Source organism: Tamandua tetradactyla, chromosome 2 (assembly GCF_023851605.1).
Source record: "Tamandua tetradactyla isolate mTamTet1 chromosome 2, mTamTet1.pri, whole genome shotgun sequence".
Classification (NCBI taxonomy): Eukaryota; Metazoa; Chordata; class Mammalia; order Pilosa; family Myrmecophagidae; genus Tamandua; species Tamandua tetradactyla.
Window position 1 is genome coordinate 116,600,333 of NC_135328.1, and position 20,461 is coordinate 116,620,793.

Consider the following 20,461-nt stretch of genomic DNA (forward strand, 5'->3'; position numbering starts at 1 on the left):
GTGGTATCTTATTGTAGTTTTGATGTGCATTTCCTTAATGGCTAGTGATATTGAGCATCTTTACATGAGCTTTTGAGCCATTTTGTATCTTTTTTGGAAAAATGTCTATTCCAGTCCTTTGCCTATTTTAAAATTGTGTTGCTTGTCTTTTTATTGTTGAGTTAGATTCTCAAAATTTGAACTAAATTAAAAGTGAATTAGTAGGCATCTCATAAATGATAAATGAAAGAATCTGTGTTCTCACACTTATCATATTTTTGTCTTTTTTTCCCTCTGAGTGTGTGTGGTAGAGTTGTGGTTGATAAATTTTTGCTTCTTTTACCCTTCAGTTTCTTATCAGGGTACCTTATGAAAAATCTCATCTTTAGGTTTAAAAGAGATATTTGTCTCACTCAGAGATACTCAAGGCACAGAGTTCCTCTTAGGATAGGCATGCTGGTAATGGTAGCAGGTGTAAAAACACAGGGAGGAGGCAAGATGGCGGCTTAATGAGGTATGAAATTTAGTTCATCCTCCAGAGCAGCTAGTAAATAGCCAGGAACAGTATAGAACAACTGCTGGTGTAAATCAGCGACTGGACATACAGCATACACCAGTGTGGACAGGCTGGACTGGCTGAGACCCTACACAAGATTGTAAATCCACTAAGCTACGGAGGCAGGTGCCCCTCCTCCACGGGTATGGCAGGCTGCTTCCCCAAGGGGAAAGGAAACAGACTTTACTAGCAGCAAGAGCTTAGCTCAACCAAGCTCCACTGCAGAATTAATTAACAATTTCTGACTACTGAAAATAGACCCCCAGCACAGAGAAACCTGGAATAAGTGTTAAAGTTACTAGGAGGTTTTGCCCTGGCAGAAAAGGGATAGGGCTGACAGAAACAAACAGACAAACAAACAAAAAAATGCCCCCAAGGATTTTTGAGTTGGACAGCATAAAATACTGCAAAAGCCTGGACCCAGGGTTCTGGGAAGCTAGAGAAAGAACTGGAAGGCAACTGAGATGGCGATTCCAGGATGTAAGTGACATGGGAGGGTCTTCTACATCACATACTGAGGCTCTGGTTAGAAAAGCTGAAAAACTCAGATGCAGAGAACTGGAGACAATCCAACTGGTGCAAACAGCCTAACATACCCCTTCCCAAATGAAAGCTTGGAGCCCTCAGGAGTGCACAGACAGGGAGACCAGGACTAGGAACACCCTATACCTGTGTCCCCCATTCCGCACTATGCTCCTGCACTTCAAAATCTGTCTGAGCTGCCTCCATACCTATGGTCCATGCACTGTATTCTACAACCCTGTGACCTGCACCCCATGCTCAAAGGCATCTATGTAGCACCCTCAGCCTGTGCTTATACCTGCATTGCAATGCATCTCTGCACTGTTGCGCCCGCCCTGAGACTGCATCCTGCTCCACATCCGTCCTGCAAATACAAAGCTTTTGAGTACTGAAGGAAATCAATTTACAAAGTAAGCCAATAAGATATTTACATACTGCAAAGACAACAGATGATAACTAAGCATATCAAGATGCAGACAGATATAGCCCAGCCTAATGACCAAGTTAAAATATTGGAGCAGGCACAGACTTTGGAACAACTGATCAAAGATGTTCATATAACTCTACTAAATCAAATAAATGGATGGCTAATGACATAAGAGATCAAGAAGACACTCGAAGAGCATAAAGAGGAATTTGAAAGAACAAATAGAAATAGAAGATATCACAGAGATTAAATATGCTGTAGACCAAATGAAAAACATACTGGAGACGCATAGCAGCAAATTTGAAGAGGCAGAAGAAAGAGTAAGCAAACAAAAGGCAAGAAAACTGACTACAAACACTCAAAAACAACAAATGGCAAAAAAGGTGGAAAAATTTGAATTGGATCTGAGGGAAATGATGGACAAAACAAAGCCCACAAATATAAGAATCATCAGTGTTGCAGGAGGATAAGAGAAGAGTAAAGGGCTAGGAAGATTAGTTGAGGATATAATGGGGGAAAACATCCCAACCCTTCTAAAGGAAATAAATAGGCAAATCAATGAATCCCAATGAACTCCAAACAGAATAAATCCAAATAGGCCTTCCCTAAGACATATAGTAATCAGTCTGTCAAATGTTGAAGAGAAACAGAAAATCCTGAAAGCAGCAAGAGAAAAAAATCTACTACACACGAGGGAAACCACATAAGACTGAGTTCAAACTACTCAACTGGCACTATAGAGGTGAGAAGGCAGTGGTATGATATATTTGAGATCCTGAAAGAGAAAAACTTTCAGCCAAGAATTCTGTACCCCGCCAAACTGTCCTTTCAAAACTGAGGGAGAGATTAAAATTTTCACAGACAAACAAATCCTCAGAGGATTTGTCAACATGAGATAGGCCCTATAAGAAATACTAAAGGGAGTTCTGCCAATTGGAAAAAAAAAGAGAGGGAGGTCTGAAGGAAGGCACAGAATTGAAGATTTCCAGTAAGGGTAATTTAAAGGATAAAAAGAAAAGAGGGAAAAGAATATATAGGATCTGACAAACAAAATCCAAAGAATAAGATGGTGAATTCAAGAAATGCCTTTTCATTAATAACTTTGAATGATAACAGGCCAAACTTACCAATTAAAAGATACAGATTGGTAGTATGGATTAAGAAATAGAATCCAGGGTGGGCCACAGTGGCTCAGCAGGCAGGAATGCTTGCCTGTGATGCCTGAGGATCCGGGTTTGATTCCTGGTGCCTGCCCATGTTAAAAAAGAAATAGAATCCAGACATATGCTGCTTATAAGTGACTCATGTTAGATACAAGGATACAAATAGATTGGAAGTACAAGGATGTAAGACAGAATAAAGTTATGAAGTATGTAACAACATGAATGGACCTTAAGGACATTATGCTGAGTGTTATTAGCCAGAAACAAAAGGACAAATACTGTATGGTCTCACTGATATGAACTGATATTAGTGAATAAACTTGGAATATTTCCTTGGTAACAGAGACCGTCAGGAGATAGAAATAGGGTAAGATATTGGGTAATTGGAGCTGAAGGGATACAGATTGTGCAACAGTACTGAATATAAAAACTCAGAAATGGATAGCACAATATTACCTAACTGTAATACAATTATGTTAAAACACTGAATGAAGCTGCATATGAGAATGATAGAGGGAGGAGGGCAGGGGCATAAATGAAATCACAAAGAAAGATAGACGATAAAGATTGAGATGGTGTAATCTTAAAAAAAAAACAGTACACGGATGGAAAAAGATGTTCCACACAAGTTGTAACCAAAAGGAAGCAGGAGTAACTATACTAATATCAGACAAAATAGACTTTAAATGTAAAGACATCATAAGAGACAAAGAAGAATACATGTATTAATGAAAGGGACAATTATACCAAGAGGAAATAACAGTCATAAAGTTTATGTTTCCAGTCAACGAGCTCCAAAGTACATGAGACAGACATTGGCAAAACTGAAAGAGGCGATAGACGTTTCAACAATAATAGTAGGAGACTTCAGTACACCACTCCTCTCTATAGACAGAACAACCACACAGAGAAGTTTAGATAAATGAATTAGACCTAACAGATATAATAGGTCATTACACCCCAGAACACCAGGATATACATTCTTCTCTGTCTAGTGCTCATGGAACATTCTCTAGGATAGATTGTGTGCTGGTTCACAAAACAGGTCTTTATAAATTTAAAGACACTGAAATTATTCAAAGCACCTTCTCTGATCACAATGGAATGCAGCAAGTTATCAGTAACCACCAAAGAATGAGAACTTTCACAAATATATGGAGATTAAATACACACTCTTAAACAACCAGTGGGTCAAAGATGAAATTGCTAGATAAATCAGTAGCTATCTGTTGACAAATGAAAATGAATAAAACATATCAGAATTTATGGGATGCAGCAAAGGCTGTGCTGAGAGGGAAATTTATTGCCCTAAATACCTGCATTAAAAAACAAGAGAGACCAGGGTAGCTCCATGGTAGAATGTCCATCTGCCAACCAGGAGATTTGGGTTTGATTCCTGGAGGCTGTTCATGCCAAATATTAAAAAAATAAATAATAATAAAAAACAAACAATAACAAAAAAAAAAGCAAGAAAGAGCAAAAATCAAGGCCTTAACTGCTCACCTGAAGGAACTTGAAAAAGAACACCAAACTAACTCCAAAGCAAATAGAAGAAGAGAAATAACAAAAATTAAGGTAGAGTTAAATGAATGGGAGAACAAAAGAACAATAGAAAGAATCAGTAAAACCAAAAGTTGGTTCTTTGAGAAAATCAATAAAATTGATGGGCAACTAGCAAGGTTGAAAAAAGAAAGATGATGCAAATAAAATCAGAAATGAGAGGTGGGTTGTTACCACAGTCCCCGAAGAAATAAAAGAAATCATAAGAAATAAGAAATCATGGTTCTTTGAGAAAATCAATAAAATCGATGAACAACTAGCAAGGTTGAAAAAAAGAAAGATAATGCAAATAAAGAAAATCAGAAATGAGAGGTGGGTTGTTACCACAGACCCCGAAGAAATAAAAGAAATAAGAAATTATGGTTCTTTGAGAAAATCAATAAAATTGGTGGACAACTAGCAAGGTTGAAAAAAAGAAAGATGATGCAAATAAAGAAAATCAGAAATGAGAGGTGGGTTGTTACCACAGACCCTGAAGAAATAAAAGAAATCATAAGACAGTACTATGATCAACTATGTGCCAACAAACTAGAAAATTTAGATGAAATGGACAAATTCCTGAAAACACACAAACAAGCTACACTGACTCAGGAAGAAATAGAAGCTCTCAACAAACCAATCACAAGTAAAGAGATTCAATCAGTCATCAAAAAATCTTCCTACAAAGAAAAGTCCAGGGCCAGATGGCTTCACAGGGGAATTTTATCAAACATTCCAAAAAGAACTAACACCAGTTCTCCTCAAACTTTTCCAGAAAATTCAGGAAAAAGGAACACTACTGAACTCATTTTATGACGCCGATATCACTTTAATACCAAAACTGGGTAAAGATGCTACAAGAAAGGAAGACAGAACAATCTCCTTAATAAACACAGATGCCAGAATTCTCAACAAAATACTAGCAAATCAAATCCAAGAACACATGAAAAGAAGTGTACACCACAACCAGGTGGGGTTTACACTAGGAATGCAAGGATGGTTCAACACAAGAAAATCAATTAATGTAATACATCACATTGACAAATCGAAACAGAAAAATCAGCATCATCTTGATTGATGCTGAAAAAGCATTTGACAAAATTCAGCATCCTTTTTTGCCTCTTGTGGTTTTTTGTTTGCATGGGCAGCCACCAGGAATTGAACCTAGGTCTCTGGCATGGCAGGTAAGAACTCTGCCTGCTGAGCCACTGTGGTCCACCCCATCCTTTTCTGATAAAAACACTTCAAAAGATAGGAATCAGAGGTAACTTCCTCAATATGATAAAGAGCATATATGAAAAATCCATAACCAGCATCGTACTCAATGGAGAGAGACTGTAAGCTTTCTCCCTAAGATTGGGAATGGGACAAGGATGCCTTCTGTCACCACTATTATTCAACATTGTACTAGAAATTCTAGCTAGATGCAATCAGGCAGGACAAAGAAATAAAAGGCATCTAAATTGGAAAAGAAGAAATAAAACTATCATTATTTGCAGATGACATGATACTATACTTGAAAAATCCTGAGAAATCTAGAACAAAGTTGTTTAAGCTAATAAAGAAATTCAGCAAGAAATAAAAAATTAATGTGCAAAAATCAATAACATTTCTATACACAAGCAATGACCTAACTGAGGAGTCAGTTAAGGGGAAAATTCCATTCAAAATAGTAACTAAAAGAATCACGTACCCAGGAATGAACTTTACTAGGGACATAAAGGACTTGTTCACAGAAAACTGCATAACGTTGCTAAAAGAAATCAATGAAAATCTAAATAGGTGGAAATGCCTTCCCTGCTTGTAGATAGGTAGGTTAAATATAGTTAAGATGTCAATGTTATGCAAATTGTTCTACAGATTCAACACAGTACCAATCAAAGCAACCTACTTTGAAAACTTGGGAAACCTAGTTACCAAATTCATCTGGGAGGGAAAGAGAACCCGAATAGCTAAAAGTATCCTAAAAAAGAATGAAATAGGAGGATTAATGCTTCCTGATTTTAAAACTTTCTATAAAGCCACGGTGATCAAAACAGCATGGTACTGGCACAAAGACAGAAGTATTAACCAGTGGATTCAAATTGAGAGTGCAGAAATAGACACCAAATCTATGGTCAACAGATTTTTGACAAGGACCCCAAATCCACTGAACTGGATGAAATAGTCTTTTCAATAAATGGGCATGGGGTAACTGGATATCAATAGCCAAAAGAATGAAAGAGGACCCTTACCTCACACCCTATACAAAAATTAACTCAAAGTGGATCAGACACCTAAATATAAGAGCTAGTACCATAAAACTTTTAGAAGAAAATATAGGGAAACATTTCTAGACCTATTAATAAGAGGTAGCTTCCTAAACTTTATCCCCAAAGCACAAGCAACAGAAGAAAAGATAGATAAATGGGAGCTCCTCAAAATCAAATGCTTTTGCACCTCAAAAGCCTTTATCAAAAAGGTGAAGAGGATCCCAACAACTTATTTTTCAGAAATAGAAAAACCAATAAGCAAATTTATCTGGAAGGGCAGGGTGCCCCGAATTGCTAAAAACATCTTGAGGAAAAAAAACGAAGCTGGAGGTCTCGCGCTGCCTGACTTTAAGGCATATTATGAAGCCACAGTGGTCAAAACAGCATGGTATTGGCATAAAGATAGATATATCGACCAATGGAATCGAATAGAGTGCTCAGATATAGACCCTCTCATCTATGGACATTTGATCTTTGATAGGACAGTCAAGCCAACTCACCTGGGACAGAGCAGTCTCTTCAATAAATGGTGCCTAGAGAACTGGATATCCATATGCAAAAGAATGAAAGAAGACCCATATCTCACACCCTATACAAAAGTTAACTCAAAATGGATCAAAGATCTAAACATTAGGTCTAAGACCATAAAACAGATAGAGGAAAATGTTGGGATATATCTTATGGATCTTACAACTGGAGGCGGTTTTATGGACCTTAAACCTAAAGCAAGAGCACTGAAGAAGGAAATAAATAAATGGGAACTCCTCAAAATTAAACACTTTTGTGCATCAAAGAACTTCATCAAGAAAGTAGAAAGACAGCCTACACAATGGGAGACAATATTTGGAAATGACATATCAGATAAAGGTCTAGTATCCAGAATTTATAAAGAGATTGTTCATCTCAACAACAAAAAGACAGCCAACCCAATTGCAAAATGGGAAAAAGACTTGAACAGACACCTATCAGAAGAGGAAATACAAATGGCCAAAAGGCACATGAAGAGATGCTCAATGTCCCCGGCCATTAGAGAAATGCAAATCAAAACCACAATGAGATATCATCTCACACCCACCAGAATGGCCATTATCAACAAAACAGAAAATGACAAGTGCTGGAGAGGATGCGGAGAAAGAGGCACACTTATCCACTGTTGGTGGGAATGTCAAATGGTGCAACCACTGTGGAAGGCAGTTTGGCGGTTCCTCAAAAAGCTGAATATAGAATTGCCATACGACCCAGCAATACCATTGCTGGGAATATACTCAAAGGACTTAAGGGCAAAGACACAAACGGACATTTGCACACCAATGTTTATAGCAGCGTTATTTACAATTGCAAAGAGATGGAAACAGCCGAAATCTCCATCAACAGAAGAGTGGCTAAACAAACTGTGGTATATACATACGATGGAATACTATGCAGCTTTAAGACAGGATAAACTTATGAAGCATGTAATAACATGGATGGACCTAGAGAACATTATGCTGAGTGAGTCTAGCCAAAAACTAAAGGACAAATACTGTATGGTCCCACTGATGTGAACAGACATTCGAGAATAAATTTGGAATATGTCCTTGATAACAGAGTCCAGCAGGAGGTAGAAACAGGGTAAGATAATGGCCAATTGGAGTTGAAGGGATACAGACGGTGTAACAGGACTAGATACAAAAACTCAAAAATGGACAGCACAATAATACCTAATTGTAAAGTAATCATGTTAAAACACTGAATGAAGCTGCATCTGAGCTATAGGTTTTTGTTTTGTTTTCTTTTGTTTTGTTTTGATTTTACTATTATTACTTTTATTTTTTTCTCTATATTAACATTCTATATCTTTTTCAGTTATGTTGCTAGTTCTTCTAAACCAATGCATATGTACTAAGAAATGATGATCATGCATCTATGTGATGATGTTAAGAATTAATGATTGCATATGTAGAATGGTATGATCTCTAAATGTTGGGTTAATTTCTTTTTTTCCGTTAATTAAAAAAAAAAGAGAGAAGGGATAATTGGAGCTGAAGGGATACAGACTGTACAACGGGACTGGATATAAAAACTCAGAAATGGACAGCACAATACTACCCAATTGTAATGCAATTATGTTAAAACACTGAATGAAGCTGCATGTGAGGTATAGGTTTTTTTGTTTTTTTTTGTTTTTTTTCTTTCTATTATTGTTTTAATTCTTATTCTGTTGTCTTTTTATTTCTTTTTCTAAATTGATGCAAATGTACTAAGAAATGATGAATATGCAGCTATGTGATGTTATTAAGAATTACTGATTGTACATGTAGATTGGAATGATTTCTAATTGTTTTGTTAATTCTTTTTTTAATTAATAAAAAAAAAATTAAAAAAAAAAAAAAGGTGAAGAGGCCGCCAACTCAGTGCCAGAAAATATTTGGAAATCACCCATCGACAAAGGTTTGATGTCCTACAACTCAACAACAAAAGAACAAACACCCCAATTATAAAATGGGCTCAAGATATGAATAGGCATTTTTCTGAAGAGCAAATGCAGGTGGTTCCAAAGCACATGAGAAATGCTCATTCTCATTAACTATAAGAGAAATGCAGATTAAGACTACAATGAGATAACCACCTCACACCTATAAGAATGGCTGCTATTAAACAAACAGGAAACTACTAATGCTAGAGAGGATGTGGAGAAATTGTTACACTTATATACTGCTGATGGAAATGTATAATGGTACAGCCACAATGGAAGACAGTTTGGGAGTTCCTCAGAAAACTAAATATTGAGTTGCCCTATGACCTGCCATACCGCTACTCAGTGTATACCCAGAAGAGCTAAAAGCCGTGACATAAACAGACATTTGCACAACAATGTTCATAACAGTGTTAGTCACAATCGCCAAAAGATAGAAACAATACAAGTGCCCATCAACAGATGAGTGGATCAACAAAATGTGGTATATGTATACGATAGAATATGATGCAGCAGTAAGACGAAATGACGTCCTGAAGCACATGACATGATGGATGAGCCTTGAGGATGTAATGCTGAGGGAAATAAGCCAGACACAAAAGGATAGGTACTGTATAGCTCTACTTTTATGGCCATGGTAAAAATAAAATCAGAGGCTTATAATATAGAATATAGGGGACTTAGAGATACATAGAAGCTAGAGATGGGCAAATGGTTAGCTAATGAGGTTGAACTCAAATGCAGGCATAGATAGAAGTGAAGGTGGTTCACTAGTGGGTCTATAAGTAATATTACCATATTGAAGGTAAACATGATTGAAAGGGGACTGTATAGACCTATGGGTCTCACTGATTAACACTACAAATATAAATAAGTTTTTGCATGAACTACTTCAAAGGTCTGATTCTTGTACAGAGAGTATTTACTTTCAGGGTATAAGGGAAAATCTGCTATTGCATAGTATGAGCTGTTTAACAGGAAAACATCAGCAGTACCACAGCAATACCAGGGGTATATAATGGTGGGAGGAACAAGAGTTAAGGGGAGATTTAGATTTAGATTGGTGAGGGTGTGTTTATTGTTTATCTTTCTCTTGGGAACAATGAAATTATCTGAAATTGAGAGTGTTATTGGACTGTGAACTTTGGATATTATGCATGATGCCTAATCAATGCAGTGGCTGAAGGATGCACTGACTGAGAAATAGATTGGCGAATGATGGTGTATACCTGTAATTGAATATCGTGCTGCTATAAAAAGGAACAAAGTTGTGAGGCATTCAACATTGTGAATGAACCTGTGGGACATTTGATGAGGTAAAATAAGCCAGCAACAAAAGAGCAATTATTGTGTATGGTCTCCTTCAGAAAATGCTTATAAGAAAACAGGGGCCTAGATTGTAAGCTCTTATAGCAGTCACATTTTGTCTGAGTAGTAATTATTATTTCTGGATTTTTAGAGGCTGTTTTATATATGTGTAAGCTGGTATTCAGGGATAAAAATGAAGGTGATCAAAAAAACAAAAACCAAAGCAAACAAAATAAATTTAAAAAACACAGGGAGCACTGGATGGAACTAGTCTTTAAAGAGGTGAAATCCACAAACTGATTAGTTGCAAACACCATAGTGTTCCTTCCATAGGAGCTCAGTAGTATTTTAAATTTTTTGTATTTATTCCTTTAAAATGAAATCTTACCAGAATGAAATATTTTATGAAAAGTTAGAGTTATATCTGTACCACTTAGCAATAGAATAACTCATGGGCATGTCATTTCTTCTGAGACCATGATTACTTCATGGGAAATAATACTTGCATTATCACCTTCTCATAGAGTTTAGGAGATTCAGGTAAGATGATGTTTGCATAGATGCTTTGCAAACTCTAAAGTGCTGTGCAGATGTTTGTAATGTCATTTTTATTTTTATTAAACATTGATATATAATTTTTTTTGTTTTAGACCCTGTTTTCTAAAATAATGTGAAGAGAATAAAATCAATAGTCACTGAAATGTTAGGCCATTTGTTCATGAATTGGGTAAAATGGGAAGTATTGTAACTCAGAATATGGGATATATATGATAACAATGAAAGTAAGAGGGACATTTTTTTCTGTCTCTGTCTTCACAACAGGAAGTTGGAGAAGAAATGCTACTTTCTCTTGAAGAATGTGCAAAATTTCTAATTTTATATAACTGGTTAGATAATGATAAAATTTTATGTATTTATCACAGGGGTGGAGAATTCATGTAAAATTATCTTAAAATATAATGTAAAATATTGAACAATACAAAGCTACAGTAATCAAGATACTGTGGTATTGGCGTAAGGATAGAAATATAGGCCAACAAAATAGAACTGAGAGTCCAGAAATAAACTCTTATATTTTGGTTTAATTTTCAACAAGGGTACCAAGACAATTTAATGAGGAAAGAAAAGTCTTTTCAACAAGTGGTGCTGAAACAACTGAATATCCATATGAAAAAGTATGAGTTTGACTCCTTTTCACACCATACACAGAAATTATCTCAAATGACTCACAGACGTAAATGTAAGGGCTAAAACTATAAAACTCTTAGAGAAAAATAAAGCAGTAAATCTCTATGACCTTGAATTAGGCAGTGGTTTCTTGTGTATAATCCAAAAGGACCAGCAACAAATGGAAAAAATAGACAAATTGGACTTCATTAAAATTTAAAACTTTTTTGATACAAAGGACATCATCAAGATGAAAAAGGTAACCCACAGAATGTAAGAAAATATTTGCAAATTATTTATCTAATAAGGAATTTCTATCTAGAATATTTAAAGAACTTTTGAAACTCATTAATAAAAGACAAGTAACCCTATTTAAAAATGAGCTGATGATCTGAATTTACATTTCTCTAAAGAAGATATATAAATGACCAGTAAGCACATGAAATACGTTCAAACCCTTTAGCTATTAGGTAAATGTAACACATACCACAATGAAATAAAACTTTCATACTCACTAGGTTGTCTAAAATAAGAATGACAGATGATAATATGTGTTGGTGAGGATGTGGAGAAATTGGAACCATTAGACACTACTCTTGGTAATGTGAAATGGTGCAGCTGCTGTTGAAAACAGTTTGTCAGTTCTTCAAAAGCTTCAACATAGAGTTATGATACAACCTAGCAATGCCACTCCTAGGTATATGTTCATGAGAATTGGAAACATTTTTCCACAAAAAAAACTTGTATATGAATGTTCATAACACCATTATTGCTGACAACTAAAAATTAGAAATAACCAAGGTGGATTATCAACAGATGGGTGGATAAGCAAAATGTGGTATATCCATACAATGGAATATTATTTGGCAATAAACAGGAATGAAGTGCTGATTTGTTCCAGTGCAAGGATGAACATTGAAAAATTATGCTAAATGAAAGAAACCAATCACAAATTACCATACATTGTATGCTTCTGTTTATAACAGATGTCCAAAATAGGCAAATCTATAGATTCAGAAAGTAGATTAGTGTGGCCTAGGTAGAGAGAAGTGTGGCATAGAAATTGGATGACTGTTAATGGATGCATGTTTCTTTTTAGGATGATGAAAATGTCCTAAAATTGATTGCAGTGATGGTTGCCAACTCTCTTAATAGGCTAGAAACCATTATATTGTACACTTTAACTATATGTGAGTTGTATGGTATATGAATTAAAAAATTTATTTTTAAAAAATCAACCAATACCCATACCTCAAAATTATGAAGAAGAAGAACATTTGCAAATGTGTCTCTACTATTTTCTCTGGAGATAGATAAGAACCAGATATTGTCTCTTAACTATCATTTTCCTTTTATTTCTGTCTAATGGCTGACTAGGTTTATTAAATGCTTCTGCATTAAAATGTAGTAAATCAATTAATCTTTAACAGGAATTGAGTTCTTCTCAGACTTTATCACGTGATGGAGGATTCTTCAATAGACTGGAAGATGATGTTCATAAAATCCTTATTAGAGAAAAAAGAAGAGAACAGCTTACAGAATATAATGGAACAGATAATTGTACAACTGAGCACAACCAGGCATGTAAAGTTGAAAATTTTCTTAAAATCACAGTGAAATTTAAATGCATTTTTTTCAAAAAGCATAAGCAGTGGACTCTGGTTATGATTTTATAAAGTAGCAATTTTAGGATATTGTCTTATCTTAGTTGTTAGTATTCAAAGTTATAATACAGTGTATGAAGTATGTAGTTATTCATCGAGTCATGCTTACTGAGGTACTAAGCATACTGGTAGACCTTAGACAAAGTAGTAGGGATGTGAGGAGGTAAACCTATAAAGAGATTATCATTCACTGATGAATGTTTTAAGGGAGATTTGAAAAAATATAAAAGCTGTTTTAAATGGAAACTCTAAAAGATAACTGCTTGGGTGAATTGGGAAGGGTATATGAAAAAGGGACATTTGAGATGAATTTTGAATTCTGAATAATTGTATAAGCTGATACATGGAAAAAGACTTTGCAGTTTAAGGGAATAACAAGAACAAAGACCCAGAGTTATGAAAGACCTTAGACTGAATATGCAGGAAACGAAAAAACTCTGTATCTGTGAAATATTGAGTAGGTAGGGAATAGCATGACTGGATAGATATATTGGATTTAGATTATAAATATCGTTTTCTGTAAGGGTGCATGGTTGGTTCAGTGGTAGAATGCTCGCCTTCCATGCAGAAGACCCAGGTTCGATTCCCAGACCACGCACCCAAAACAAACAATAGAACCAAGTGTAAATGTCATTTTCTGTGAAAGTAAGAAGTTAGAATTCTATACTATAGATTCCAAACTGTGATCCACAGATCAGATCTGGCACGGTCTGTTTTTGTTTGGCCCATGAGGTAAGAATGGTTTACATTTTGAAAGGAATGTTAAAAAAAAAAACAGAGTATGTGACAGACTGTACTAACCCCCTAAAAGCCCAAAATATTTACTATTGGTCCCTTTGTGGGAAAAATTTACCAACCTTAGCTACAGACCGGTATTTTGCAAAATATGTTATTTAATAAGAAGAAGGTACTTCCTCTCCTTCCTCTCCTTTCACTCCTGGGTTCATGGGGCAAGAAAGGTGTGACCTACTCCGTGTTCCTTAGCTGCCACATCTTGGATCTCAACAAAGTTCTTTGCCTGTCAGGTCTCAAAGTCTGCATTTATTTTTATCACCACAAACTCCTATCTTCTATCCTACTTCCTTTTAACCGTGAACTTGTTCTTTACCTTATATTGACTTCTAATTTATCCGTAACTATATTCTCTAAGGCTGAATTTTCTAATTACAGTAGTATCCCCGTGAACACTTTCCCCTTATTTTCTGGATTTCCTGTTATTCTCTTACCACCATGGACTCTCACAGTATTGTCTCCCTTCTATATTCTAATCTACTTCCTGGGCTTCTAGGTGTTGCTGGAAAATCCTTTTAAAACTAGAGTTAGGGAGACTTCTGGGGAAGATGCAGAGAGCAAGCTCTGGGACTCAGTCCTTCCATCAAAACAACTATTAAACAGGCAGGAACTGTCTAAAACAACTATTTGGAAGCTCCAGAGGACAGAACACTGAATAGCAACAGAGAAGAGCAGGAGGAAGAGACTGACAAATTATGATAAAGAACTATAAATTGCTGTCTTCTGTGGCAGCTACCAGCATCCATCTCTCACTCCTACGGCAGGCTGCTGCAGAGTGTAGTCCCTGGCTGGTTGCTAGTGACAGCAAGGGATGTAAAAATCCTCTTTTCCAAGAACAAGGTTATGCACAGCTGGTCACTGATCACCACTTTTGATTAGTGAGTTTGGATCACTGGGTCCTGGCTCTGAGGCAGCCATTGTTTCAACCTGGACGGGGTGGGGCAGGGGGTGAGGGCAGCCAGGCATAATGGAGATTTAAAAGAGACAGGTCTTCATCAGAGCTGCAGGGAAAAGTTAGCTGAAGGGCTGCATTTGCTGGGCAAGCCAGGAAAGCTCAGCTTTGGGGAGCCATTGGAGAAGTTTAAGTGCCCCTCCTGATCCCCCTCCACAGGCACATTGGAGCTGGTCTGCATCCCCTTCGTGGGTCTGTGGTCCTATCTTGGTTGGGAAAGTCCATCCCAGGGTGAACTTCCTCCCAGAATTTGCCCTCCAGGCAAAAACAGCCTAAGAAAACAAAAGGGGTGTAAAAACATATACAGGCAGTCTAGGACACACAGGCCTGCAGCATCAGACATCCCAGACAAGGAAGTTTGTCCCCTGTGAAACAGAAGGGACAACAAAATTATAAACAGGGGAACTCCAAAACAACTAATGCCCAAGATAAGACAGAGGCCCAGTAAGACAGGGAAAATCCTGCACAGTGCATTTAGGCTTTGGGTCTAAGTGGCTCCCTCTCGCCCCACAGCCATCGCCTCCAACCCTAGACCCTAGGCCCTCGGGGTGGGCAGATGGCATGGAGTTCACCTACTGAGTTAGTTTAGGGGGAGGGGCAGACTTTCCTGATAGAGGGCTGAAGCTCAAGAAAATCTCTCTCTTATCACTAGCTGATACAAACCAGAAAACAGACATTTCTAAGAGTAAATCTCAGAATTAACATTTTAGAATATTAAAATATGCAGTGAAAACAAAAGTAAAAGCAAAGAAACAGGAAATGATCGCCCATCCAAAGGAAGAAGATAAAAATACCAATAAAGAAGGCAGAAACGTGGACATACTAAACAAATCCTCTTGAAAAATGATTTTAAAATGCTTAAGGAGATGAAAGTACAAAGAAAGAAATACTGGATATTAGGAAAACAATGAATGAACAATATGAGAGTCTAAGGAAAGAAGTTTTAAAAAGGAACCAAACAGAACCACTAGAGTCGAAGATCACAATAACTGAAATGAAAAATCCCACGAGGGTTTCAACAGCAGGTTGGAGCTCACAGAAGAAAGAATCAGTGAACTTGAAGACAAAACACTTGAAATGAGTCATGCTGAGGAACAGAAAAAAGAAATTTTAAAAGCAAAATAGCCTCAGACTGCTACAGAATGCCATCAAGCACACCAATATACCCGTTATGGGAGTCCTGGAAGGAGAAGAAAGAGAGAAAAGAGCAGAAGGAATAGTCAAAGAAATAATGACAAAGAACCTTCCAAACTTAGCAAAAGACATGAATATGCACATCTGAAAAACTCAAGAGAACACCAAACAAAATTAACATGAAGAAAAATGTATCATGGCATGTATTAATTACACTATCAAATGCAAAAGGCAAGGAGAGAATTCTGAAAGTTGCAAAAGAAAGGCAATGTGTTGCATACAAGGGAATCCCAATAAGTCTGAGTTCTGATTTCTCATCAGAAACCATGGAGGCAAGAAAGCAGTGGGTTGAAATACTTAAAGTGTGGTAGCTATATATAATAACAGCTAAATTAACTGAAAAAGAGTTCACACTTTAATTATAATTTAAAATGAAGCCATACTGGTTGGGTCCAGAATGCAGGGTAAAATATGATAGTGTATGTACTTTAGACCTTCACCTGCTGTTTGAGATCAAAGGCAGAGAGGTTTATTATGTCTAGAACCTAAATTTTCTCTAAAATACAATCTAAACCAACCTGTCTTGATACCTCATTTAATCTAAACTCCTGGAGTCCAAAATGGGCACAAGGCCTTGTAATTCTATATAGCTTAATATAATACCAGGGTACATCTCAGACTATGGTGGGCTGATAAAGGTAGAATCCCTTGAGAGTCCAAAGCAGGGTGTGAAGTGGTGGTGGTGCTGGTAATATATAAATATATATATATATATATATATATAAATAAAATAAATTTATATATATATATATATATTTGGAACTGTTAAACTTTCCCATCCGGGAAACCCCAGGTACTCTTTCAACCATTGGGAACTCCCAAGAAAATAAACCAAGTCCTGGATTTTGAGGTTTGCCATTATGAAACTTATGTCTGTAGGGGAGAAGCTAGACTACCCATAACGAGATCTAAGAGTTGCTTCCAGGAAGCCTCTTTGTGCTCAAATGTGGCCTCTCTCTGGGCCCAACTCTGCAAGGGACATCATTACCCAACCCCCTACATAGGGCATGACATCAGCGGTGAAAATCTCCCTGGCATTGTGGGGCGTGACTCTCAAGGTGAGTCTGGCCCTTGCACCCTAGGATCGACAAGGCCCTCTGGACCAAAAGGGGGAAAATGAGTGTAATAAAATAAGACATCAGTGGCCAAGAGAGATCAGATGGAGTCAAGAGGCTATTCTGGACTGTACTAGAGGCTGCCCTTATTCAAGCTTAATTGCCATGGTTTGTTAAATCCCAACCAAACTCACTGCTTTTGACTCTTAAGAACACCTAGGGCTTGAACTGAAACTCTAAAGGCTTCATGTGCTAGATTGGCCTTCCTGGAACCTATCATTCCTAGAGGGTTCCTAGGTCAGATAAATTCTTAAACTCAGAGGGACCAGCCTTTCCAGGATTAACAGTTAGGTTACGTCCCCCTGTCCTTTAGTGTGGACACCCCTTCTCAACCTGAAGAAATCAGAAGAGGCATTGCCCAAAGATCCCTATAGATTGGGAGAAGGATTAAAGGAGGAGAAGGAGGTATGACAGAGAAAATGAGATTTAACAAACTAGTATGGCTGCTGAATCACTATATTAATATTCCTTCTAGCCTCTGGTGTTTTGGAGCAGCTAGAAGGAAAAATGTGAGATGAAGGAATGGTAGCCCATGACAAACTCTGGGATCTGTTCTGTAACTACTTGTTGAAGTGTGCTTTGAAAATTACTGCTTTTTTCTTTCCTTGCTTTACATACATGTTAGATTTTTAAAAAAGAAACTCTTTTTTAAAAGAAATACTTAAAAGTGCTGATGAAAAAGAAATTTATACCTGGTGAGAATCTCTTTCAAAAATGAGGGTGAAATTAAAACATTCTCAGACAAAGGATGAGAGAGCTCATTATCACTAGACCTTCCCCACAAGCAATGCTAAAGGAAATTCTTCAGACTGAAAGGAAAGAATACTAGACTTGTTCAAAGCAGCGTAAAGAAATAAAGACCTGTAGTAAAGATAACCATTTGGTAATTATAAATGCCAGTATTATTGTACTGAGTTGTTTAGCATTATTTCCTACAAATGCTAAAATGCAAATGCATAATAAGTAATGGTAAATCTGATTTTGGACATACAGTGTACAAAGATGTAAATGGTAATATGTACAAAAAATGAGCGGAGAAGAGAGGTATAGGAAAAGTATATGTATATGCTGTTGAAGTTAAGTTGTATCAAATGAAACATAATTGTTATATATTCATGGGGTTGAATTTTAACCCTATGGTAACCACAAGAAAAATAGATGAAAATGAGGAGGCTCTCAATATGTGTAACACAGGAAATCAAATTAACATGATAGTAGGCTTTAATAGAAGTTAGGGACAAAAAAGGTATAATAATTACAAAGTCTAAATAGCAAAATGGTAAAAGAAAGTCTTGTATTATCAGTACTGAATTTAAATATAAATGGATTAGATTTTCCTGTCAAAAGGCAGAGACTGGCAGTATGGATAAAAAAGCATGAACCAACTGTTTGCAAGAGACTCATCTTAAAGTCAAAGATACAAATAAATTGAAAGTGAAAGGATGGAAAAATATATACCATATAAGTAGTAACCAAAAGAGAACTGGGGTAGCTTTATTAATATTGGATAAAGTAGAGTTGAAGTAAAAAACAGTTACAAGGGACAAAGATGGTCATTAAATACTGATAAAGGGGACAATTCAATAGGAAGATGTAATAATTAAAATATATATGCACCTAACTGCAGAGCCCCAACATATAGGAAGCAAATACTGACAGATTTGTAGGGAGAAATTAATGATTCTATATTAGTAGTAGGAGACTTTAATATACCACTCTTAATAATGAATATAGCATCAAGTTAGGAGATTAATAAGGAAGTACAGGCTTTGAATGATACACTAAACCAATTAGACCCAACAGACATATATAGAACACAAAAGAATACACATTCTTCTTGAGTACACATGGATCATTCTCCTGGGTAAACCAAAATCTCAATAAATTAAAAACTTTGAAATCATACAGTGTATCTTCTTTGACCACAATGGAATGAAGCTAGAAATCAATACCAAGAAGAAATGGAAATGCCACAAATGTATGGAAATTAAACGGCGTCCTCTTTTTTAAAAAATATTTTTGTTGAGAAACATCCATACATGTACAGTCCAACCATATCATACAATCTGTGGCTCACGATATCATCACATAGTTGTGTATTTTTCACCATGATCACTTTTGGAACATTTGTATCACTCCAGAAAAAGAAAGAACTCATACATCACATATCCCCTAACCCCTCCCTCTCATTGACCCACAATATTTCAATCCACCCAGTTTTTACCCTTTATCTACCCCTATTATTTCTTTATTCTTTATCTTTGTGTTTTTTTTCTTTACTCATCTGTCCATACCCTGGATAAAAGGACGATTGGACACAAGGTTTTCATAGTCACACAGTCTATATATAAAACTATATAGTTATACAGTCTTCTTCAAGAATCAAGGCTACTGGAACACAGTTCAACAGTTTCAGGTACTTTCCTCTAGCCACTACAATATACCATAAACTAAAAATGAGTATCTATATAATGCATAAGAATAACTTCTTGGCTCTGTTTGAAATCTTTCAGCCCCCGAGACTTTGTTTTTTCTCGTTTCTCTCTTCCTGTTTTTGGTCAAGAAGGCTATCTCATTGCCATGATACTGGGTCCTGGTTCATGCCTGGGAGTCAGTTCCCATGTTGCCAGGGAGATTTACACCCCTGGGAGTCATGTCCTACATAGGTGGGGAGAGTGATGAGTTCACCTACCAAGTTGGCTTAGAGAGAAGGGCCACATCTGAGTAATTAAAGAGGCTCTCTAGGGTGATTCTTAGGCTTAATTATCATGATGTAGGCTTAGCCTCTCCTTTTCAGGAATAAGGGTGAGCCCCAATATTGAGGGCTCGGCCTTAAAACAACACACTCTTAGATAACCAATATGTTAAAGATCAAATCACATAGAAATTATGAAATATCTTGAGGTGAAAATGAGAATACAAAATACCAAAACTTAAAGAATGCAGCCAAAGTATTGTTGAGAGGGAAATTTATAGCTCTGAATGCTTAAATGCTTACTTTAAAAGAGAAGAAAAACCTCATAAACCTTCCTTCAGAATGGAAGAACAAGAAAAGAAGAGCAAATAAACCCAAAGCAATCAGACAGAAGGATATAATAGATTGGAGTAGAGATAAATGAAATAGAGAATTTTAAAAACAATAAAATCAACTAAACAAAAAGTTGGTCCTCTAAAAAGATCAATGAAATTGACAAACATTTAGCTAGACTGATGAAAAAAAGAGAAGACACAACTAAAATCAGAAATGAAAAATAGGACATTACTACCAACCTCACTGAAATAAAAGGTATTATAAGATGATATTTTGAACCACCATACATCAACAAATTAGATAACCTAGATGAAGTGGACAAATTCCTAGAAACACAGAAACTAC

The 20,461-nt window shown here is 36.4% G+C and overlaps 1 protein-coding gene across 10 annotated transcripts in view; it reads left to right on the forward strand.

Moving 5' to 3' along the window:
* GKAP1 (G kinase anchoring protein 1) overlaps positions 1 to 20,461 on the forward strand; it is a 151,629-nt gene that overhangs the window by 96,580 nt on the left and 34,588 nt on the right. For 8 of the 10 annotated variants that reach the window (XM_077148581.1, XM_077148586.1, XM_077148583.1 and 5 more), the window contains one exon: positions 12,799 to 12,952. The exons of the other annotated variants lie outside the window; for them this stretch is intronic. In XM_077148581.1, the coding sequence (XP_077004696.1) occupies positions 12,799 to 12,952 (154 nt within the window). The remainder of the gene's footprint in view (positions 1 to 12,798; positions 12,953 to 20,461) is intronic. 10 annotated transcript variants of the gene reach the window in all.